Below are 25,034 nucleotides of genomic sequence, written 5' to 3' on the forward strand. Positions count from 1 at the left end.
TCAGTGTCTCGGAATTTGCCAGAAAATATTCAAAATCATTTGTATTCAAGTCAGAATTAATGAATTGGTGTTCAACATCAAATGTGATATTCTCGTGTCAGGATCATTTAGTAGCTTGAAATTTGAAAATATGGCAGAAGTGGTGTAAAACATGGAAAAAGAGATCCCTGGTAAAAAAATTCCTAATACCTCACTCAGCTGCTGGGTGGGGGACTCGATTTCTTCTTGTTTGAAGCATAAAAGTGAATACTCATATTTTTCGACAAAATGGACACTCCAGCTCCAAAGAATACATTCTACAACAGGGGGGATGGGGGAGGTCAAGTATCCTACAATGTCATTTTGCTGGTATACAGTTTCGCCGCAAAACTTTAAGAAGGGACTCATTGGTTGAATGGGTATACAGTGTTAATCTGTTGGGAGATGATTTGTCTTTTACAGGGCTTTCTTGATCTCAAAGAAGTTAGGTCTTTCCTTGTTTGCATTATCAACATCATCTGCCGATGCAACTGCAACCACGACCCCGTTGTCTTTCACTAAATTCATTCTTTCCGCAAATTCCTTGAAGTCAGCCAAGCTTCACAAGATGATATACATAAAAACACAAGTTAGGTCACATAATTTCCTGGAGGAATTCTGTAATTAGACATTTTGCAAATGAAATTTGATGAAATAGAGTAAAATTATAGAAAGATCTTATTTATCCCCCAGAGCCTAAAGGGAATATAAGAACAGGGACTTGAGGAACAACAGTTACACTCTAATAGCAAATGTGTATAGTACCATGAAAGGGACTCACTTGAAAAAGCTAGGAACAAAAAAACCTTTGTTCATTATTGGAAAAAGTAGTTACCTTGTCGATAGTATTTCTTCACGTCTCTTTTGTCTTTCTTCTTCTTCAATGCCCAGTAAGTATCGCACTAAACTGGAAATATCGTAGAAAATCATTAACTATGATGCAAACAAATAAAAAATACAAGCATATGCTATCAAAGAGTCCTGATACATGGAAAGTAACAGTTCATTTTAATTTACAGAACAGTGAAATATCTCTTCTTTTATATGTCCCCTGGGTGAAATTTAAGTTTAACTATAGTTATAAAATACTCCCTCCTTTCCATTTTAATAGTCTTCTATGTAAATTTCACACATATTAAGATATATTATATGTGATGTTTTATTTTTATTGTCATCACTAAAATCGCATTAATCACATATGAATATCACCAAGTTTTCATACATTCTACTAGAATTACATAGTTATTTGCTTAAAAAGTTTTAAAAGTTGTTTGAGTTAATTATAGTCAATGTTGAAAATAGTATAAAGTTGCATTGAACAAAGAAGAGGACGAATATTATGGGAAATTTTATTTTACAAACAAGACTATTACAATGGAAAGGAGGGAGTATTTTATAACTGGTAGAAATAGCAGTATTACAATGGAAAAAGGGATCTTATTAGAATAATGGAATTATGAAAAAGAGTAAACAATAAAAAGGAACAGAAGATTTGACATATGGTAGTTAGAATAACGGAATTATGAAAAAGAGTAAACATATGATTTGAGATTGTAATAAATAACAAGTAAAAACTCCAGCTTACCTACTATAACCTTTAACATCAGGTAACTGGTAGGAATCTACATCTCCAATAGTCCCAATAATTGCTTTAGTAAGAGCACCATCATCCATTTCCAACTCCCGCAGAAAATCACTGGTCCCGTCATACACATTTAGTGTCTTTAACAAATTGGGATCCCGATAAGACATGAACGAAAAGACTCCTGCACAAAAAGTTTCACGGAGTAATATACTGAAGTAGGAAGCTCATATGACGCCTCATATGACGCATACACATGAGAGGGGCAAGTACCTGAATGAGTGTCAAAGTCACAGTATCCTCCATAAGCCCCGCCACTAACACGTACACGATCCCATAACCATGTATTGCTAATATGCTTAGAAATGACATGTGCACTCCCATTAAATTCATATCCAGTTTCATAGAGGTTTGCCGCTTTTCCGACATAATTTACCTTTTTAGAAATTTATTTTAGCTTCCAACCAAAAGCATTCAATAGGGAAAAAAAAACTCATTCAAAGCTATATATTACTGAACCTGGGTTGGAATCACAATAGCTTCACTAATTGTAGGAAGTCGAGCCTTCCAGATTTTTGATTCGGCGGAGGAAGATGATGGAAGCAAATCAAGAAACTTGCCAACATGCTTCTCTGAGTTTGTGAGGTTCTTCGCGTCAGCCGTAAGATTTATTAAGCAGCCTGATTTTGTAAATAAGGTTCTGCGTATCTCCTCCAATGATGACGAGATCTCATTCCAGTGTAGATCAACTTTTTCTTCAAGAGATTGTAAAAATTCTAGATAACTGTAAATGTACACAAGATAAAAACTACATTAAGCCCCGCTCTGATCATCTACAATGCTATATAGGTCTCAGATACAGTGAATGTATGGAATTATAATACAAAATTTGGGACTGTACAATAGAAGCTATATACGTGCAACCAAAATAATTATTAACCGGAACCTGAGTAAACTGGCAAGACCCCAAGGAATTTACACTTGTAACCAAGAAACTATATAAATTGATTACCAGCATTACAAAAACCTCAAGGTGCTACGAGGTGGGCAAATCTGAATCATATGTTATGTTTAATGGTCCCCCATTTGAGAAGTAGATCAATAATATATAAACTTGATGTCCAGACTATATAACTGAGGCAAATGGCGGTAGAAGGTTCAAAACTGATGTTTTAATTATATACATGATTAAATCATATATTACATATAACATGAATTCAAAAGGATCCCAACTGAAGTCAGCATAAATAATATGTTATTTTCGAACCTTTTTAATCTGATATATTTGTCCTATTTAGGCTTTAAAAACTAAACTAGTACACTAAGTACTGCAGGATACTCTGTTTCTCACTTTCAATGAAAAAATTAATAAACCGTCCCTAAATCATCTCAAATTACTATTCATTTTTATTTCATCTCTCATCTTTGTCTAAACCAAGCTCAAAGGTGCTCTTACTAAGTTTTTAAAAAGGCAGGTGAAAAGCCGACACTCTGCAGGAATTTAGAGGCTTTTAGTTATTCTGCAAGAAAAAACTAACCAGCAGATAAAGTATATAGGAAAGTTCATATGAGATCTAGTATTAAATAGAGAAACGCAGAACCGATATTTTCTACAGTCTGCACAATCTTCTTTATTAGGTTCTGAAAAGTTTGTTGCGGCAGTTATATATTCTTCTCAGAAAGTTTTTTTTTTTAAGAACCCTTGCATCTTTCCGTAACAGGAACTGTTTTCTCCAGCTTTCCATTTAAAGGGTCTGCAATTAACCCTACTCATATGTATATCAAGATTTACCTTACACCACCCATTTGTTCGCCTATCCACCCTGCAACATTCAACTTTGCTTCCATCCTTGCAGCTGCAATGTTATGACCACTGCCTTGGAGTTGGTCCTGAAACACATCAAATTTGATCATACAAAAAGCATGGAGAGAGTACCACCCATAATATCATAACAACAAATACCTCCATTCGAGCTTTGCCCTGGGAAATGAATTGCTTGAAACGCTTCTGGTCTGTAAACTGAACATCTTGAATAATGTGGTTGATCTACAGTAAATATGTTCACTGAATCAGTTTTGCTGTATAGGAATTCTCAGAAATGATAGTCACTTATTACAGTCATTACACTGTTACAGTAAGACGTCTTTTAATTTTAACCTCAATGGTTAACAATATAGCATGTTACATGAAACATTGCCACAATATTACCAGATATATGCTCAAAAATTATAAGATTTACAGTCAACTTAATCATAAATTTTTTTATTTCTTAACCAAATTGGAACACAGACTTTAGCCTCAGTACATGTGCTGGCATCTAAGGTCATTTATGGAAACCCTGATGAAGAAGCAATTGGTGTTGATTCATTTAAGAAACGAAAGAGCATAGCGGTCTGCAACTACGAAATCATATATAGTCTAATTTACTGTGCAGTTCATTATGAGAGCCAAACAAAACATGTAAACAACTAATGTATAGGGGGTAGAAAAATCGATTTAGGTGCTGTTTGGGGTTGCTGTTGCAGACAACAACAGCAGCTTTTTGCTGAAAAGCAGGTGAAAAACTGTTTGGTAAATCTAAAAGCAGCTTTTCCGAACAGCAGCTTTTAGCTGAAAAGCTGCTGTTGGAAAAAGCAGGTCCTCCCATGCTTTTGGAAAAAGCTGCTTTTCAGCTTTTGTAGAATGCTGTTATAGATTTCATTATAAAACCTCACCAAAAACATTTTTTTTTTAATATTATAACTCAAAATAAATAAATATCAAAAAATTACCAAACAGTTATCTGATTTCTACAACAGCACTTATTTTACCAGCACTTTTTCTAATAGCACAGCAATTTTTAACAGCACTCCCAAACAGACCCTTAGACTAATATCTATTTGGCACTATTTATAATAGCTCTTGGCTATATTTAAAATCCGGCAATACTAATATTGATTTAAAACTCAATTAACTTGAAACATATGAACCAACACACTCCTACTACGCTATTACACCAACTTATACCAACAAAAAATCACTCAATCAACTGGAAAATTGAAAGACACAAGTGGCATCCACTTTTTCGTCGAACACAAAATCATAACCCAAAAATCACAAAATAAATACATGCAAGCTCGAAATCGAACGATTTATGCATTCATAACTTCAAAACATGAGAATAATTTACCAAAATGAAACCCTTAATTAGGTCAAAATTGAAAATTTACCCAAATCGCTTTTTGTTGATGAAATCAGATAAAGGGTTTCACAACGATCGATTTGGTTACATAAGCTCTGAATTTGAACTCCAAATTTATATTCAAATTCGAGTTTGATCTTCAAGAACACTTGAGAAATTTTTTAAAATACGGGTCGGTTATGGGTTTATCGTTCTTTAGACAAAATTAACAGAATGGTTTAAAATTAAAATGAAATGTAACGTTAGTGTCTAAAAATATAAAATATTTAGTTCGGTAGTAGGTTTCTAAAGAAATAAATAGTTGAGTGATAAAAAAATTAATTTTCCCAAAAAATTAATCATATGTGTATATATCATTAATGACTTAAGCAACACATTTTCCCTAGCCTCTGTTAATTTCTGGAGGGAATATACACTTTTTCTTACATTAAAACAGAGATGGATACATTAGAAAGACTCTTGAAGGATATGCAACACACCATAGTTGTTAAGACGTCGCCTAGGCGCCGCCTAGGCGGCAAGGCGGTAAAAAATGTCAAGGCGTCCGACCCGTCTTGATTTTTAGTGGGTAGGCGACGCCCAGGGCCGCCTAGGCGGATAAGACGACGCCTTTCTCGCCTTTTCTCGTCTAATTCGTCTTAGTTTCTGACCCGGTCCAGCCCAATTATCCAGGCCCAGCCCAACACGTGTATCTTATAACTTATATGTTATAACAGCAGCCGTCATAACCCTAATTTTCAACGAACTAGAGAGAGAAACACGAGACTACGGGATAGAAATTAATCAATCAGGTATTCTTTCTTCTTTAATTCTTCTTCTTTTCTCTTACACACACACACTATTCTTTTTTGGCTTAATGACCTTTTAACCCTTGAAGTATGGGTGGATGTTCCGATGCGGCCTCGAAGTTTAAAAACGTACTTTTCGACCCTCAAAGTATGTTTGTCGTACCTTTTAGCCCTTTTTAAAAATACCGGTATAAATCGGGGGATAAACTTGACAATTCATATTCGGGGTAAAGTTTGGGCGTACCTTTTAACCCTTAAAGTATACATCTCGTTCCTTTTAACCCCTAAAGAATACATTAAAATACATTAGATGTTCCTTTTAACCCTTAATGTTTAATGCCCATTTTAACCCTTACGTGTTAAATGTCAACTTTGTCCACCCCGTTATATACCGGTATACGCCATAAGGGCTAAAAGGTACGACACAGATACTTTGAGGGTCGAAAGGTACGTTTTTAAACTTCGAGGCCGCATCGAAACATTCACCCATACTTCGAGGGCTAAAAGGTCATTAAGCCTTCTTTTTTTCCTTGTTCTCTTACATATATATAGATATATATGTATATACCTGTGTGTATATATATGTATTATATTTATGAGATATGTATGTAGAAACATATATGTGTGTACATAAGTATACATTTACAACACATAATTATATACATATCATACACTTGTATATATAACACATAAAGCATGTCTATTTTTGATAGTGTTTGTAATGGCTGAATCCGGAAAGAGTAATGAAGTAATTGATCCCAAAACTGATCCTAAACATAAGGCTAAGTCAACTGATCCCGGATGGAAGTATGGATATTGGCCTGATCCAGAAGTGAAAGGCTGTATTGAATGTATTCTTTGTGGAAAACAAGTAAAACAGGGGATCAATAGACTCAAGCAACACTTGACTGGTAATTATGCTGATATAAGCAACATTTATTTATAGGCATGGTCGTCTTCATAATGCAATGAAGGTTAAAACAGGAGGCAGAGAACTTGTGAGACCTGGAGCGACTAGATTTGCCACATCTTTTCTCACACTGCAGTGTTTATTCAAATTCCAAGATGCATTGAGGCAGCTCTTTGTAAGTGAGGACTGGAGCAGGTCAAGTTTGGCTAAAACAGAGGCTGGAAAACAGGTTTATGACTTGATTATGTCAACTGCACTATGGAATAATATTGCAAATTGTATCAGGGCTGCACAACCGCTTCTTGTTGCCTTGAGAGTAGTCGATGCTGATGAACAACCAGCAAGCCAGAACTTGTTGTTGCTATGGAACATGCCAAGAAAACTATCAAAGATTCTTTTGAAAACAATGCATCACTTTGCAAATTTGTTATTGACATCATTGAGAAACGCTGGGATACGCAGATGGGGGTTCAAATACATGCTGCTGGTTTGTTTTTAAATCCTGGAAAGTTCTTTGACATACAAGAGAAAGACTATCGTAATGCTTGCAAACTCCGGGAAGATTTCAATGATGTTTTGGAGAAGATGGTGCCTGATATTGAGACTAGGAATTTGGTAAGTAACCAAACTGATAACTACGAGCATACGAGAGAGAACTTTGCAAGACAAATGGCAATTGATCAAAGAAAAACGAAGAGTCCTCGTAAGTAAACCTAGTACTTCAGTATTCCATTTAATATAACTATGAGCAAGTCACTTAATTTTTTATATATCGAATATGTTAGTTGACTGGTGGAGTGCTTTTGGGGGTTGCGCACCTGACCTAGCAATGATAGCGAAACGGATTGTTGGCCTTTGCTGCTCTTCATCAGGCTGTGAGCGAAACTGGAGCACCTTTGAGTTTGTAAGAACATTCATTTTACATTTTAGAAATTAGTTGCTTAGCACCAGTTGGAGATTTACGATTTATACCATTTTATTTCTTTGCATATTGTATAGATTCACACTAAAAGAAGAAATCGCTTGGAACATAAGAGGCTGAATGATCTCGTGTATATCCAGTACAATGAAAAGATTGCAGAGCGATTCCAAAAGCGCCGTGAGCTTGGAGATAAGTTCGATCCAATTGCGCTCGAAGACTTTAACTGGAGTGGTGAATGGGTAGGTAATGCAGATGGTGATTCTGTTCATCCTGGAGAAGATCTGCTATGGGAACATGTTGTTATAGCTGCTGGTCCGGCAAGTGCAGTGCGTAATCTTCGTAATAGAAATCGTGATAAAGGTGGCGAAACTAATACAAACACCAGGGAGATTTTAACATATAATCGACATCGTAATGGTGCAGGTTCTTCTCGTGCGCACACTTCACGTACTTTTCACTTGCACGATTCTGAAAGTGAAGAAGAAGTCCAGGACAATGGCATATTGTCAAATGAAAATGATGACGAAGATATTGATGATGATTACGGGGAAATACCGAGTGCAACTCAAAGTCGACCCGGAAATGAAGAACAGCCTTTTCTTGATGATTTTATCATCTAGTTTATCATAGTTTTCTTGTAGAAATTACTAGATTTGTATGTTTTAGACCTGTTCCTCTTAACTTTATATAATATTTACTTTTGGTATTTAATTATAGTTAATCTATGCTATTTTATTATAACATATAAATATATGTATATAAAAAATATAATCAATATATTGTTAAACGTATAATCCGTCTAATTACCGCCTAGGCGCTCGCCTAACCGCCTAGGCAGTTAGGCGGTGGACTATCGTCTAGCCTCGCCTTTACGCCTTAACAAGTATGCAACACACAAGAACTAGTTTGCTTACCAATATGATACTAAATCAGGGAGAACCAGCTTCCATAGTCCCTAATTACACATAGTTCCTACATTTATATCACAGAGAAATATACAGCTAAGTTCTTCAATAATATTTTCTGCAATACCCATTATTGGTTGCCCTACATGTTTCCTACAGTAAATCAGAAATATATACATCAAAAGACTCTTGAAGGATCGGCAATACGAACTACTTTGCCTACCAAACTGACACCCAATTATGGAACAGCCAGCTTCCAAGTCCCTAATGTGCACACACCGATCCTACATTATATTAAACGAAAATTTATAGCTACCAATACCTCTTGGTTCAATGGTAACTCTCTCGCTCCCTTTACATGATGTCAAGGGTTCGAACATTGTCAAAGACAAGGAGGGTGCGTTAGGGTGTTAATCATCAAAATAAAAAATAAAAATATACAGCTAACTTCTTAAACAATAACTTGTCAAAAAATACTTTTTAAATGATAATTTCGGCAATCATATATTGCAATAAACTTAATGCTAGAGAGTGTAGATACCACAAACAAAGCACACAAAATTATCACCCTCTAAATTTACCTGGAAAAGAAGCCACGGAAATTCTATTAGTTCTATCTCTTGAATAATGTGAGAGATTAAATGAAAATTCCTAATAAATTAAATAATGTGAGACCTTAGTGAAGCAAAATTAAAATTTTCAACAGAGTTAAAGAGAAGGAACACCTAAAATTCGGTGTTTGAAGAAATTAAAATAAATGAGTAGAATTGATGGATAAACTAGATTTTAATTTGTGATATAAAATTATTTTTAATCTTTTTCATTATTATGCAATATAATTCTGAAAGAACAAACAAATAATAAATATTTAGTTATTATAATTTTTATATGTGATAGATCCTCCATATCCTCAATCCAAATTACAAACACACCAATAAGAGCATGGCGATTTTGGTTTACCATCCGTGTCTAAGTATTAGAATATATAACACCCTAAGATTAAAAAGAAAGCACACAAACAGTTCATTCAAGCCAATGGATACAACTTGCTTATAAACATAATTATCTGCTAGTTGTATCCAACGGCTTTGAATTAATTGCTTGTCTGCTTTCTTTTGAATCTTAGGTTGTTTATATAACCTACTTAGGCACGGATAGTAAAGCAAAATCTCCATGCTCTCTCTTATTGGTGTGCTTTAAATTTAGATTGAGGACATAGAGGATCTATCATAGATTGCACTTTCAGAATTATATTGCATAATAAATGAAAGAGATTAAACATAGAATTTTATATCACAAACTACGATCATCTTTATCCACAAGTCTAGTCATTTATTTTAATTTCTTCAAACATCGAATTCTAGGTGTTCCTTTTCTTTAACTTTGTTGAAAATTTTAATGTTGCTTCGCTAAGCTCTCACATTATTTAATTTAGGGAAAATTAAATTATAGGTCCCTGAACTATTGACGTTTTATTGTCTAGGTCCCTGAACTAAAGATTCTGTATTTTAGGTAACTTAACTTTTCCGTTTCTGATCTAAGTCCTTCCGTCAAAAAGATTCTAACGGTGTTAACCAGGGTTCTTGAGTTTCATACAAATCAAAGAAATTTTGAAGGTGTTAGTGATATCCAAACTCAAAGTTCAAGTGGTCAAATTGAAGCTTGAATCATTAGCGACACTCATATGACAACAATTTTCACAAATTAGATTCAATTTAAAAAACCCAAATTGGACCATAAATTTAAGGTCCTTTATCGAATTTAGGGACCTAAATTTATAAATTTTTGATTTGGACCTAGTTTGTGAAAATTGATATCATATGAGTGTCCTTAGCAACACAAGCATCAATTTGACTACTTGATCTTTGAGTTTGAATATCAGTAACACCTTCAAAATTGCTTTGATCTGTATGAAACTCAAGAACCCTAGTTAACACCATTAGAATCTTTTTGACTGAAGGACTTAGATCAGAAAAACGGAAAAGTTGAGTCACCTAAAATACGAAATCTTTAGTTAAGGGACCTAGACAATAAAATGTCAATAGTTCAGCGACCTAAAATTTAATTTTCCCTTTAATTTATGAGGAATTTCCATCTATATCTTCACTAAGCTAGTCTCTTGCTTATTTATTCAACAACTCAATACCTAAAGTAATCTAGCACTATCTCCTTCGCAATCTTACATGACTACATTAAAAAGAGCCCCATTATAGATTTTTTAACTAATAAAATTCCAAATTTATAATAAACAATCGTCAAACATCACTTATGATTTATATACAAAACCAGCAAAACTGGTTCGGAATCAACATTTTTGTTATCATATATATGCAACTTGAGATGCTTGATGCTCAATATAAAGTCAAACAAAATCATACATGTCAATTTTCTTTGAACTTCCCTTTTGGGTTGGTCATCAACGATAAAAGAGTGTACATAGTATAGTAGTATAAACATAAACATGCATCTATTACTGACTTTTGGAAAAATATATATTTGAGCTCTAGAAACACAAGTCTTGCATGTTCAATTAAAACAACTCAACAAAATCAAAATTTTTAAAGTAAAAAAAAAAAAAATCAACAACAAATCTAGGAGCATATATAAAAACGTTAGCGAATAATACATGCTTTTTAGTATAAAAAACGAAAGTATACCAGGTTAAAGAGATCTTCTATGCGCCCAGACATTGCTTTGCCTCGAACAATCATGTGGCTGCATGGATCAGCTTTGCCTCTTACTGATGATATGAATGGATATACTGATATTCCTCCGGTTTTTCTTCCAATCAACTGATTGAGTTGTACAAAGTCCATGTCTTTTGTACCCATCTCCATCAGTGACTGACTGTCAACAATTTCACCACACTAGATTCAGAATATTTATATATTCATGTACAAATGAGAATACGTAGGTGACCAACTCATGTATAATAATTTTAACTTCCCAAAAATTAAAGTTACACACTTTGAAACACACTTTGCTAATAGCAACGATTTTTCTTGTTCTAACATATATGACAAACCTTTTTCAACCCCCCCCCCCCTCTCTCTCCTCTCCTTTCCAAGGCTATTAGGTACTGCAATCTAAACTATGTAAAAGAGTCAGAGCAAGTATAACTCAAACACATATTGTTTCACTCCCCTAATTGAATGTCATGGATTAGAAAGTATAGTTCCTTGTTAAACACTCCAATGATACATTTTTTCTAGTCAACGGGGTCATAAAACAGTACAAGAAAACAGGTTTCAAGGTGCATTCTGAGGAGCTGGTAAAACTTAAAAAAGTTACAAAGACTAGTGAAACACAAACATTAGAAACGACAGCACTCAGTATAAAGCACACAATTCATTACGTAACTTGTATGATAGTATATAATTACAGAGCAAATAAACATTTGCAACTCACCAGAACAAAGGCACCAGAGGAACAAGCTCTTGCTTAAGTGAACTCATGTCAAACACAACTTCACTGTATAAAACATCATTAGTGAATAGGTCATGATGCAATACCTTTACCCCATTAATATCCCCGATCTGCTATTTCCGAAGTTCGTAAGACCGACTGAACATAATTATATTATGGATTGACAAAGAAAGATATATATGCAACAACAGCTACCTTAATTGGGATTTGTACAGGTTTCTTAGGTATGTCTTGAAGAGATAGGCTTGGCACGCTCTTCAAAACTTCAGGGGGGTCGGGGGTTTCTTGCCTCAATCGTAGCTCCCGAGTAGCACGAGCCAGTTTAGAAAGATCCGCTTCGGTCATACTTGCCTTTTTTTCATCCAAGAGTTTTTTCTCTGCTGCTTCATCACAAGAAGCCTTCTCTGCATCAGGCTGACAAGAATAGCAGAAGTTATAATTTAACAATTTCAATTTAATGTGCTTTATACATATTAGAGACATTTCTGCCTTTAAGTTACCTGCATCTCAATTGTTACACGATGAGGATTGTTCAAAATATATTTCTCTATCAATGGTGAAAAAACAGCCTTGTTGCCTTCCTCAGCAATCCTAGCTTTTAGAGCCATCAGTGGTTTTTGATATTTCAAAGGTTCAAATGGATCCATGTCATATATCCATTTCCCCTAAAAACACAAATTTTATGTAAGAATTCATTCCAAAACCAAGGTGGAAAAGAAGTAGACTCTGGCTTCTTAAACAAGAGCTCAATACATTAGCATTCTTACAATGGACTGAAGCATCAAGGCCAAACCACGAGGAAATGACCCAGTGTTGTTTTCCCTCAAAGAGAACTCTACCGTATTCATAGATGCCTCCACGGCATCTGTGTCAAAACCTGTCTCGGCCAAGGATTTCAGAGTATCCATTACTAAATCCTCAACCTTTTTAATATCCTCTTTAGAAACACCTTTCAATCCTACGCTAAATTGGGCCTGAAGTAATTCATCCTCAACCCCTCCTCCAACTATCGCCTCTCCCAAACTACTTTCAAGTAGGATTTTTCTTAAAGGAGAAGCAGGGGTTCCCAACAACAGATCGTCCAGGAAACCAAGGGCAAGCTCAGTTTCCGAGTCAAGTGGTTCATCAGAGATCAACCAATTAAGGCAAAGCATGTGCTTCTTTTTCAAATCACCACCTTCAGTGGCAGGATATTTCTTGACTATCCTTACTGGCTTTAGAAATAGCTTCTGCGATTTGACTATTGATTCTTCAGGAGCTGTACTCACATCAAACATATCTAGATACTCTGCAATTGAAATTGAGAAGTGTCAAACCATGTTCCATAAGAGTTACTTTCAATATAACCGCATAACAAGATAGTTATACATACATAAGTAAAAATAAAGAATAGGGGAGTAAGGTTTTTCTACCAATAATACTGCATATCTATACTAAACTATAATAACCAAACATAAGGATAATTTGTAGTAGTTTGGTTAGATATTTTTGGTCATCCCTAAATTAACCTTTCCTCTACCTTTTCTAAAAAACAAACTAATTGTAACGTGTTCTACTTCAAGACAAACACGAACCATTATGTAAACTCTTTTTACCTCTGACGTGTTCTACTGTCTTGAAGCCAACACAAGGTTAAATAATATCGTTAAGGTGGCGGCTACTCCAAGATATTCTTATATAAAGGACAAGCGAGGGGCGTTAAGGTGGAAACTCTTAGATAACTGTGATCTATTTTTCTGGTTTTCTTGGATTTTTTAATTTTAAATATGAAGAATAAAACTACCTTTTCTAACTTCGAATATGTCAAAAGGATTTTTGTGATAAGTTGGAAAGATCGTATTAAAACATCAAAACTATTATTTTCAGTTTTGAATTGATTGGAAGGAAGTTTCTAAATGACAGAAAAGACAATGACAAAAATATCTATTGGAAGAAAGTTTCCAAATTGTAAGAAAATAACTTAAAAAATAAAACTACTGTTTTTTTTCTCTCAATTTTTTTGGAAGGAAATTTCTAATTGGTTGGATATATTGTATTGAAAAATTAAAATTGCCCTTTTGAGTTTCAGATATATTTTTGTGAGGAAATGTCTTGCAATCATGAATTTTAAACATCAAAAATAAAAACCACATTTTTAGTTTCATATATGTTGAAAGTGAGTTTTCAATAGACTAGAAACCCATGTTGAAAAATCTAAACAATAGAATCCAGAATAGAATCCAGAATAGAATATATATATATATATATATATATATATATATATATATATATATACATATATATGTACATACAGGGGAGGGTTCTGGTACAAACTTACAAACTTTTTTTATTTTTTTTTATTTTTCATATGTGTTAATTATTAGTTATACAAGGTATTTGTGCTGAAAATAATTGAAAATTCATCACTATTCGAATAGAAAACATATAAATAAACTATGTGTTTCAACACATATATAATTTGAGTCCAACATTTTTTTAACATATTTTGTTGAACATGGTTAAAATTAAATTGGAGAAGTACATAAACTAAGTTTTTAATATAAGAACTAAGTTAAACGTATTATATAACCAATATTTATATTTATATTTCTAGACCCTACCAAAATCTCAGACGTATAGTTTAATCATCTCTATAAATTTATTCAACAAAATGATAATTAGGGTTCTACACCCGATGTTTAACCCCAGTTACAAATGTGTTGAATGCACGATTTATTTATGCGTTATTATTAAAAATTGTGATGTTTTTTCAATAATTTTCAACATGTATATTTTCTATAACCAAGGATTAACACATATCGAGAATAAAAAAAATTAAAAAAAAAAGTTTGTAAATTTGTAACTTAGAAAAGTTTTTGTTTGATCCTATCCCTACACACACACACACACACACACACATATATATATATATATATATATATATATATATTGCACGATGATTTTACATAGAACATGTTATTTTTATTCCTTATTTATTATTAAACATATTAGATACTATTACTATTTATAATGTAAGGTTAATTAGCTTAATATTAAAACTAAAATTTAATTCAAATTTTGGATGCGATTTTACATTCGATTCTAAATGTTCTTCTTTGTTCTTTTTTTAAGAGTATTTTTCTTTGAACAATGATATATATATATATATATATATATATATTTATGATTTGTAGCCTGAAGATAATATATATCTTTGATTTTTTTATTCTAGGCACCTCATTTTGATGAAGCAGGCACATCGCCTTAGCGCCTCGCATTTCATAACATCTGGCACCATCGGTGCCGAGACTTGAGCTATACATGTGTAAAGTACCATTATCATTCATTGGGTATCATTTAACCAATATATATGCTCAGTAACAACTTTTTCGCGTACCAATATTTTGTAGAGGATTTATGTGAGAAGTGTTTCAATAATTCTCCAATGTTGTCCATGTTTTGGGAACTTGAAATGCATTAAGTTTCTTTATGTCAGGAACACCCCAGTATTAGTAATAATCATAATATAGTATTAATAGTAGTGGTACTGATGATAAGTCGGGGCTATTGTAGTCTTTTGCTAGTAGCTGTATAAATACCATCAGCAAATGTAATGGGAACTTATGTTCAATTTGAATACAGAAAATTAAATACAGTTCCACCAACTCCCTCCCTCCCTCCCTCCCTCTCTGCAAATCCACCTTTCTTTATATGAATTCTATATGTTCTTAGCTTAAAAATATCATGTCTTACTTGTTTCACTTAGAATTATCTCTTAAATTATAAACAGAAAATACAAGTCGGGACTTCACTGATTCCCGACACTTCATATATTTATTGTGTATGTTTTAGTTACTGGACAAGGGGGATGACTCAAACATAAGCTTTATATTGCATTCAATAATTATTGGACTTTGAAAAATTGGCATATTGTTTTTGAAGCACTAATTAGCGTCAAATTTCACAATAATGATCCCCCAGTTCCCCTTAGTGAAGTTCAAGCCTGGCTAAGTGTTTAGCAGCCCCTAAAATACGATTGGCAACACAAAGCAATTCAACCAGAAAGACACACCAGCTATTTAAAGGGTTCGCCACCCTTTTTATCACCTCAAAAAGGAGTTTAACATGATGTCTTACAACTATGGTTGTCTGTCTACCTACTAGGTTTTAGCTCTTTTCAAGAAAAGTACTTAGAAATATTCCTTACACCATGGAACCATGACGCTTGTTGGTTACCGTGACATCTTATACATTGGCCCATGATTGCATAATGCACCTACCCAAAGCACACATGATTCTGGAGGAGACAGGAGACAAACAGCATGGCCATGATCATGTCCAGACAAACAAAGCATGGCACAAGGGACATATATTTGGTATGACATAAAAGTTCACTTGAAAGAGCGGAACGTTAATGTTTCTATGGTGTCATTAGCTTCCAAATGGCATGGCACAATGGATATAGAGGTGACATGCACGAAATGGTCATTTGGAAGAGTGCAAGATTCATGGTTATATGGTGCAGTTGGCTTTGGAGAAGTTGTTTACATATAGGTCAGGTTTGGAGCATGATGCAAGCATGACCCTTGTATGCATCACCAAGTTTAAGGTATACATACCCTTATAAATATTATGTACAAATATAAATATAATATACAAGAAAGAGTAAGATATAGAATATTACAACTGATGGGGACAAGGAATTTAATCTAACTTAGAGAAAAAGTCAAGAGGATGATTGATTGATCATGTGGTGAGAAAATATGTACATCTTTTCAAGTATATGACTCATCAGTATTATATTTTCGTAGAAGCATTGTTAAGAGGGATGACAAATTCTTGATATATAGGATAAAAGTTTGGATGGGCAAGCCTATCCAAGCTCTTAAGCTACATGTACACAAAGGAGCTAGCTATATTCTCTTTTATTTCATTAGTCATTAATGGAAACCATCATCTATGAATAGTACAGAGTTGTAAGAAATGAGCAAACAACTTTTAAGTTCTAGAAACTTGAGAAAACTGTAAATTCTCGGTGTCTCTGTATTCTGTTGCAAATTATATTATAGGGGTCCAAGAAACAATTGGTCAGGCTTCAAGAAAGGAAATAATTAGTATCCATGCATTATCCTCTTGTTGTTACAATAACATTATAGGAGTTAATTATGATTTAGACTATGTGGGATACCAGTGGTTGCCACCATTATGGTTGTTAATGGTTGTTTTACTTAGGATAGATGGATATGTTTTCCACGAGTATGACAAAATTATGTACCATTAGTGTTAATGTGTGAATTAGGCCAAGTTACCCTAGAAGCAGCAGTGCTTGGCAAACCCTACTAACTCTGTAGCAAGCATCCTAAGGGATAAGTAATTAGGCCTTTGACAGTCCTGTAAAATTGCACTATTTCTACCATTGAATTTGACATTAATCTTAAGCACATAAACTACTACTGCTAAAATATATAATGCTACAAGCAGTAAGTTGACATAGTAAATACCACTTAAGATACGTAGGCGCTCCATTGGATCATCATCTCCATAAAACCATATCCTCGCATTACTGGGATGGTAAAATTTAAGATGAAATTCCTGTTATGTATATAAGAGTAGTATCAAAATTAATTTATTAGACCAAAGATATAGCTTACATATAGCATGCACCAAAACTAAGGTCATATAAAAGTTAACAATGTACACAAACTAAGGTCATATTAAAGTTAACCATCTTTTCTGGGTAAACAGACTAATTACACTAAAAATGAAATAAGAACAGGTTTAAAGATACATAGGGACAAATGCATGCTGGTGCAACAGGAAATCCTAAACATATTGATGTCCCCATCACTGCATAATATTGATGTGATTCTAATATTTCTCCTATAGTCCTATTTAAATGCAAGCTGGAACTGAATTAATTACAACAAGGAACTTCGATACACCTTCAACAGTGAACATAAAAACATGTGACAAACCTTGAATTCAGCAAATGTGAGTTTGGGAATATCTAGTGGATCACCACCACTATCAACGCCATAGGTATTGTCTGGAAAAACAGCCTGGGCAGAAGTGCGACATTCAGTAACATTGCACAACCAACTACTTGAGATTTAATAATCATGGATGCAGTTTTAATTTAACCACCACAAATCAGTACATATAAGAACAATGAACCAACCATGAAAATGAAAGTTCCGAGACTTCAAGATCGATTTGCAGTAACAAATATTTTTTATCTGTATAATTTAAAAACAGCACATAAAGGACTGTGAGTCTATTGCAGTAAGACTACCTCTATATTTATTTATTTTTAGAAAAGATCCATCAGTTTACACACAATTTTTTTTGCACTCGGAGGTTTTAATATTTGTTGAAATGTCATAATAAGACAATGGAGTTTCAGGAAAAACCATGTTATCCAGTCGATTTCAAGTCTAAAAACACTGTTACAGTTATAAATCACCAATCAGTACCTGCTTGGTATAAATAACAGCAGGAAGTTTGGAAAACAAGAAAATTGTGGACAATTGAGATGTCTTATGAGTTGCACACATTACAATTATTAAGTGTATGTATATAGAAAGTAGTGCAGAGGCCGTTTATATAGGACTTGTAAACCAACACTGCGGTGTTTAAGGAAAGAAACAACCTGGCTTCCTTTAAATTTAAAAAAAGTAACATTTGGTTTAAAAGAATACAAGTAAAATTACCAAAGAGTCTAAACAATGCAGAACATTTAAAGTTCATGTAAAACGAAATTACTAGAATAATTTAAGCATGCTTGAAAGAATTATGAAACAATGAAATTATGATATCAATTGAAGAGTATAATTTTAAGCTTGCCTGTTGAGAGCTTCTGCCTAATATGTTATCTGGCTGAGAATAGACCCCCTTCATTTCATTGAATACAACACCTGAGATATGCACAGGAAGAAGAAGCTACAAGATGAATCCATACAGTTCTGATGCTAAGATTGCAACTGCAACTGCAACTGTGTTCTTTCATATGGAAAAAAGTTTAAAATGGTCACACAAAATATAAAACCTTTATATGTTATGTCCTCTGAAGGGTCATTTAGCTCATGATGCCAACCCTCTTGTTGAAAAGTCTGAATGTCCTCCACACACTTGGGAAAGAAGACGGCATCCAGATAGACATCAACCAGATTATAGAAATCCTATTTCAAAGATAGAATTAGATATTATATGAAAAATCCTAGTCAACATTCATGTCAAAATAATCTTGGTATATCTTTGCGACCTTTGCATTTGTGGAAGCAACAGGATAGCAGGTCCTATCTGGATATGTGAAAGCATTCAAAAAAGTATGCAAACTCCCTTTCAATAGTTCAACAAAGGGTTCTTTTAGGGGGTACTTTCGTGAACCGCAAAGCACGCTGTGCTCCAATATGTGTGGGATTCCAGTTGAATCTTTTCTGCATTAAAAATTACATCTAGTTTCTGCATTAGATGCTGCGGCAAATTTTACTAATATAAATCTCAGTTTTACAGAACATATTTACATTTACAAGGCCATGGAGTTATCACCATTGTCAAAGTGTACATCAATTATCGAAGTTAGACCCAAAAACTAACTTTTAACCATCTCTCTCACATTATTATAATCAGTTTCACGACATCCAAATTATTTGTAGACAATTAGAATTTACTTTAACAAGTCAATAACAACACAACATGAAAAATGAATGCATCAATACTTACGGAGGAGTTCGAAAAACAACACCGAAAACCTTATTCTCATCGTCATTGGAAAGGGACATAACTTGAGCTCCAGTTTTTTTATGCTTAAACAAAACTGCTTTCGACTTGCACTCTTCGATGAACTGCTCCGAAAGTTTCTCAAACCCGAGCTTCTCCGGAGCATCATAAACATCTAAAACGACCACAAATTAACCAAATCAAACAACAAAACCAACTCAAATAAAAAATAAAAATGAAAGAATAATTGACCTGGAGAAGATTGAGGGGAAGAAGTTGCAACCGAGCGAGTAAAGAGAGGGCGAAAATGTGCATTGAATGGAGGAGGTTTAGCTGTTGGGATGAGTTTCAGATGTTGCCGGAGAAACGATCGCCGGCGAGGGTGTGGTCTTGACGGAAGGGAAGACAGGCGGCGGGAGGAGGCTCGTGCACATAGTGGTGAAGTTGTGTTTGATTTAGACCGGCGAAGTACGGCTCTCAACATTCAGGTATTAGTTAAGGTTTAAGGTTTTCGCTACCCTGGGGTTCTGTAGTTGGTATAATCGTCAATGATGATATAAAAATTTAAGAATGTATTTAATTAAAAAAGTATTTATGAAATTTGTGTCTATTTGAATTTGAATTTTAAAGGATGTATCAAAATCTTGATATATTCAATTAAGATTTCAAATTATGTTATAAAATCTAACGGTATTCGATCAAGCTTTTAAACTATGCTTAAAAAACTCAATGATATTCAATTGAGATTATTTAAAATATATAAAATATGATGGTACTCAAATGGTATCCAAATGAAATTGTTTAAGATACATTAAATTAAAATATGATGATATACTAATGCTAATGGACTTTTTTGGATTTCTTAAAATGAGGATTTTGTGATATTGTTCAATGTTTTTGAAATCCACTAAAATTCATGAGATTTTGAAGTATTATGCTTAAAACCTAGATACTTTATATCAACTCTTCAAAATTTTATCTAGAAACCACATAAAATCAAAATCGGATACAATTCATATAATTCATAAATCATATATAATCCATTAAAGTCCTAGTTGAATACACCCACATAGTGGTTGTGTTTACATTTCGAGTCCCCGGAACGAAAAATACACGAACACGAATACAAGATCGAGATGTAGTGTCGATTTTGTGTTTATCCCTCAGGTACACAAGATACACGAAATAAATAAATAAATAAATAATATATATTATAATTCGAAATTCGGTATTCAATTTTTATAACATGTTTTATATTAAAAAAATATAATTTATTATTTTCAAAAAATAACCTCATAAAGTATGATGTGTGTAAGTGTGAATCTTATTACAGTCAAATATCAATATTCTTAACAATATATTAAAAAAGCACAGAACTGCATGATAGAGGTGTTAATTTTTGACACAAGACGAATGTACACGATATAAATATATTTTTAAAGATATAAGATGTTTTCATTTGGAAAAACATATATACACATATGATATGCATATATACATGTACAAATTTGTACACAATCGTAAGCAAATATAAAGATTTCATAAAATAAGACATAAAAATGTATTTTTTTTAGTATATATTAATTAAATTTTATTATTATACATATATTAAATGTACACGAAATGTTTCGAAATGGATATGGATTTGTATTAGGTACACGAATTTTAGACTTATTTTTATTTCCTTTTTGTATAAATATTTAAATATTAATTTTATTTAGAAGGAAAAAAAGTTTAATAATATGTAAAACTATTATATACTTATATATAATAAGCGTAAGGGAGATAATTTGGTCGCATGGTCCTCTGGTCCAAAAGCTTATCATTCGTTGGATCTTATATTGAACAAATAAGCACCGTTAGATTAGAACAAAATTAAATTCTAGAAGACAACTGATATCTACTTGCATGTTTATAATTCCTTTTCTGAATCCAAAACAAATTCTGTCTTTCACATGTATATGATTTTTTTAATCCTAAATAAATATTTCCTACCAGTTTTATTCGTAGAATCATATAAATCTCACCGTCACAATTTTTTTATAATATATTTTAAAATTAATAAGCCGGATTTATGTGAGGAACAAATACAAAAACTTTTTCTTAATCCAAAATAGATTCTACCTTCTTATTGCATATTTATGATTCCTTTTCTTAATTCAAAACAAATTATGTTTATCAATTTTAATTTAGAACCATATAAATTTTTTGAAAAATATTTAAATCACATTATAATAATTTTAATATAAAATACATTTATTAATATAATCTAATAGGAGTTGGCATAACGTATTCCACTCAAAATATATTAAAATTTGATAGATAGAATTTAATACTTTGGCATGATACATACGAGAAAAGGAATTGCTTGATTAAAATAATTTATTTGAAACCATTAATGGCCGTGATGATGTATTTACCAAAGTTCTAACTTACAAACAAATCATAATTTCGAATTTTATTTTATTGAAAATTTTAATTTATTATTTATGAATTAATTTTTTTCACACCATTTAAAATATATTTAAAAAGTTTATAAATAATTAAAAAGCTCCCGTGCCTTGCACGGGCTATAAGCTAGTATTTTATAAGAGCCTTAAAACATGTGTTAAGTTCGGGTTCAGGAAATGCTATTCCCGAACTAGTCCTGAACCCTGAATGGGGATTTTTTCCTCCCCGATTCCCGCCCCGAACGGGGAACGAGGATCCCTGCGGTGATTCAGGGAATTTTATTTCCTAAGCAACAAAAATAACTTCATAATATAATATAGTTTTTGATAAAAACAATCTATTAACTCGTAGTCATGCTTATTACGGCGCCAAGTCGAGCCTCGACGTCCGGATACCTTGGAATCGACTAGGCGACAATTTGCCCGACTAGTCGAAAAAACTCGTCAAGTCGTGACATATATATAGGCTGGTGTTAGAGCATATTTTGATGACAGATGATGTCGACACTTGAACATTTGCTAGATGTCATGACATGACGACAGGGGAAAACGTGTGCATATGCTGACAGGGAAGGCGTCAAGATTAGGCAGAAGAAGAACTGAATGGATAAGTGTTGAATGAGTCCTATGCGGAGCAGTTACATGGGATAAACCTCATCGGCATGTGGAGTTAAAATAGGACATATAGTTAGAGACTACTTGTATAAATAGGGCACGACTTAGACTAGAAAAGCAGTTGGTACACGATTTAGAAAATAGCTCAAACTGTACTCAATCTTTTACATAGTGAAACATATTTTCTGGTAGGGTTCTACCCTCCCGCGGTTTTTACCTAACAAGGGTTTTCCGCGTCAACAATCTCCGTCTCTTTACTTTACTGTTTCTGCTTTATTTCTTTAGCATTTAACCCCCCAAAATCCAGCACGAACAATTGGCGCCGACTGTGGGGAACTTGCTAAAGATTCTACGAGGAAACACATGACGACGGCTGATCAACAACAACACGGCTCTACGAGCCAGGGAGACAATCCCACAATACAACAGCTGATGGAGACAATCCGCAAGATGCAGGATGATATGAGTTCACAACAGGAGGCTTGGAGGACCGAGATGGAGACACTACAGAAAGAACTTACGACGGCCAGGTCGAAGTCCAATCCTACGTCAAGGGGAGTCTTGAACAGTGTCGCCAGACGTTTGAACATGGACGATGAAGAGGAAGAGGAGTACGACGAAGAGATTGAGATGGAGAACCCTGAACAAGAGGTCCCAACCGCCAATAACGCCGGTGAGAATTTAAACGGCTCTGGACGACAAAGCGAAGGCAAGGGAGGTGACAAGGGAAACAAGAAGAAGAAGAAGACATACAGCAAGTCCTCCAAGTCACGAAGCCACGACACGATGCGAAAGGAATTGCAAGCTCTGAAGGAGTTGGTGCAGCGCATTCCGGGAGTACCAAAGCCCCTAGAAAAAGCCACACCCCTGAGCTACGCAGACTCGCCATTCTGTGACAGCATAGCAATGGTCGAGACCCCGAAGCGCTTCGCAGTACCAGCCATGAAAGCCTATGACGGCACGACTGACCCACAGGAACACGTCGCGTAGTACAAACAAAGAATGTTCACTGTGCCTATCACGAAGGAACTCAGAGAAGCATGCATGTGCAAGGGCTTCGGCTCAACACTCACAGGACCAGCCCTACAGTGGTACGTAAGTCTGCCCAACGGGAGTATTGAGACATTTGCTGATCTGGTAGACGCCTTCAACCTCCAGTTCGCAAGCAGTCGAGTGTTCGAGAAAACTACAAGTGACTTATACAAGATCGTTCAGAGGTACAGGGAGCCGTTGAGAGATTACTTGACAAGATTCAACAAAGAAAAGGTGACGATCATGAATTGCGACATCCCGACGGCCATAGAGGCCTTCAGACGTGGACTGGAGAGGGATTCACCGTTGTATGATGAGCTGATGAAGTACCCCTGTAAGACGATGGAGGACGTGCAGGCCAAGGCTATGGCACATGTAAGATTGGAGGAAGACGACGAGGAGTACTACCGTCCAAGTAGAAAGATCACGACGGCCAGAATAAGAGATTACAAACCATACGACAGGACATCATCTAGTGTTGAAGGCGGTTCAAAACACCATGGACGCGACAACAACTGACACCTGCAAAGGCCCTGATCTTATAGACGTAGTGGTTGGTCATGGAGCTTATCAATTGTCTACAATGGACGGGTCGCAAGTACCAAGGAGCTGGAATGCTTTTCATTTGAAGGCATATCACGTGTAATGTTCCTTGCTATCTTTTCCTCTTTATTCTAGATGTCGTGTTTCAGTAAGTAAGTTAGGAGAATTGTTTTTGCTTGGCCTTTCGCCACCTAGAATTTGCTTGATGTTTGCTATAACTACCATGCTCCGGTTGGTTTTGATCAATAAGATATGCTCGTACCTTCGCCCATGAAAACTTATATGCTTGCATGATGTTCACGTGCCCATACTCTTCTGCCATCTATGTGTTATGTTTATATTTATGTGTTTACCTTCTTAGACAATTTATACTTTTGTTAAATTAAATTGCTTCTACATAAAAATCTAAAGGGCTGATCACCCTCCACAATCAATTGACATTTTTATAACTCGAAAAATAACATGTCAACACATACGTCAAGATAATATCATCCGCGACAAATAAAAACACTTGATTACTCTCGACTTATACAACTTCGATTACGTGCTAAGTTTCAAGAGGGCAAGGCCTCTTAACTAGCCTACGAATGCATGCATCAACGTTTGAAAATAAAAAAATTTGTCGAATACATCAACATTTGAAAATTATATATTTGTCGAATACATATACCACTTGCATCAACGTTTAAAAATAAATTTGTCGATTACAATTACGCATATCACAAGTTTATATACATCGACGTATTTAACATATAATGAAGACGAAAGCTCCACGAAATTACACTAGTCATGACCCTTGGTCAGACACATTACACATGAATTACGACATACATTTCTACATGTCATCACTTACACGTGTCATGACAGATTGCATCGACTACATGTCACACATTATAATTACAAGTGACATATATAGTTCCAAACAACATATCACGTTATAATGACAAGATACACATCATGTCT

General features: G+C 34.3%; 2 protein-coding genes across 3 annotated transcripts; one reads left to right on the forward strand and one right to left on the reverse strand.

Moving 5' to 3' along the window:
- Window positions 1-143: 143 nt before the first annotated feature.
- LOC108204692 (presequence protease 1, chloroplastic/mitochondrial) lies at window positions 144-19,969 on the reverse strand. 2 transcript variants are annotated; one of them, XM_017374256.2, is made up of 19 exons: window positions 19,684-19,969; window positions 19,435-19,606; window positions 18,974-19,148; window positions 18,758-18,890; window positions 18,556-18,626; window positions 17,688-17,771; window positions 17,214-17,304; window positions 12,501-13,021; window positions 12,234-12,398; window positions 11,929-12,147; window positions 11,716-11,843; window positions 10,965-11,154; window positions 3,564-3,647; window positions 3,393-3,490; window positions 2,120-2,384; window positions 1,874-2,036; window positions 1,604-1,784; window positions 854-925; window positions 144-577 (listed from the first exon to the last, which is right to left on the reverse strand). In XM_017374256.2, the coding sequence occupies exons 1-19, from the start codon at window positions 19,913-19,915 to the stop codon at window positions 436-438; spliced, it is 3,186 nt and encodes a 1,061-aa protein (XP_017229745.1). In that variant the 5' UTR covers window positions 19,916-19,969; the 3' UTR covers window positions 144-435. The 2 variants fall into 2 exon arrangements, with proteins under 2 accessions (XP_017229745.1, XP_063949480.1); XM_064093410.1 differs by having other exon boundaries at window positions 320-577; window positions 19,464-19,606; window positions 19,684-19,893.
- On the forward strand, window positions 7,287-8,114 carry LOC135152687 (uncharacterized). Its single transcript, XM_064093413.1, has 2 exons — window positions 7,287-7,384; window positions 7,480-8,114. The coding sequence occupies exons 1-2, from the start codon at window positions 7,310-7,312 to the stop codon at window positions 8,020-8,022; spliced, it is 618 nt and encodes a 205-aa protein (XP_063949483.1). The 5' UTR covers window positions 7,287-7,309; the 3' UTR covers window positions 8,023-8,114.
- Window positions 19,970-25,034: the final 5,065 nt, after the last annotated feature.

Source organism: Daucus carota, chromosome 1, assembly GCF_001625215.2.
Source record: "Daucus carota subsp. sativus chromosome 1, DH1 v3.0, whole genome shotgun sequence".
Classification (NCBI taxonomy): Eukaryota; Viridiplantae; Streptophyta; class Magnoliopsida; order Apiales; family Apiaceae; genus Daucus; species Daucus carota.

Bases quoted from the DNA above. Each gene is read 5' to 3' on its own strand.
- LOC135152687 (XM_064093413.1), top strand. From the start codon at position 7,310: ATGATAGCGAAACGGATTGTTGGCCTTTGCTGCTCTTCATCAGGCTGT. The intron at 7,385-7,479 runs GTAAGAACATTC...CATATTGTATAG, and splicing joins ACTGGAGCACCTTTGAGTTT to ATTCACACTAAAAGAAGAAA.
- LOC108204692 (XM_017374256.2), bottom strand. From the start codon at position 19,915: ATGTTGAGAGCCGTACTTCGCCGGTCTAAATCAAACACAACTTCACCA. The intron at 17,772-18,555 runs GCAAGCTTAAAA...ACTTCTGCCCAG, and splicing joins TAGGCAGAAGCTCTCAACAG to GCTGTTTTTCCAGACAATAC. The intron at 3,648-10,964 runs GTATACTTTCGT...TATTTACTGTAG, and splicing joins TAGAAGATCTCTTTAACCTG to ATCAACCACATTATTCAAGA.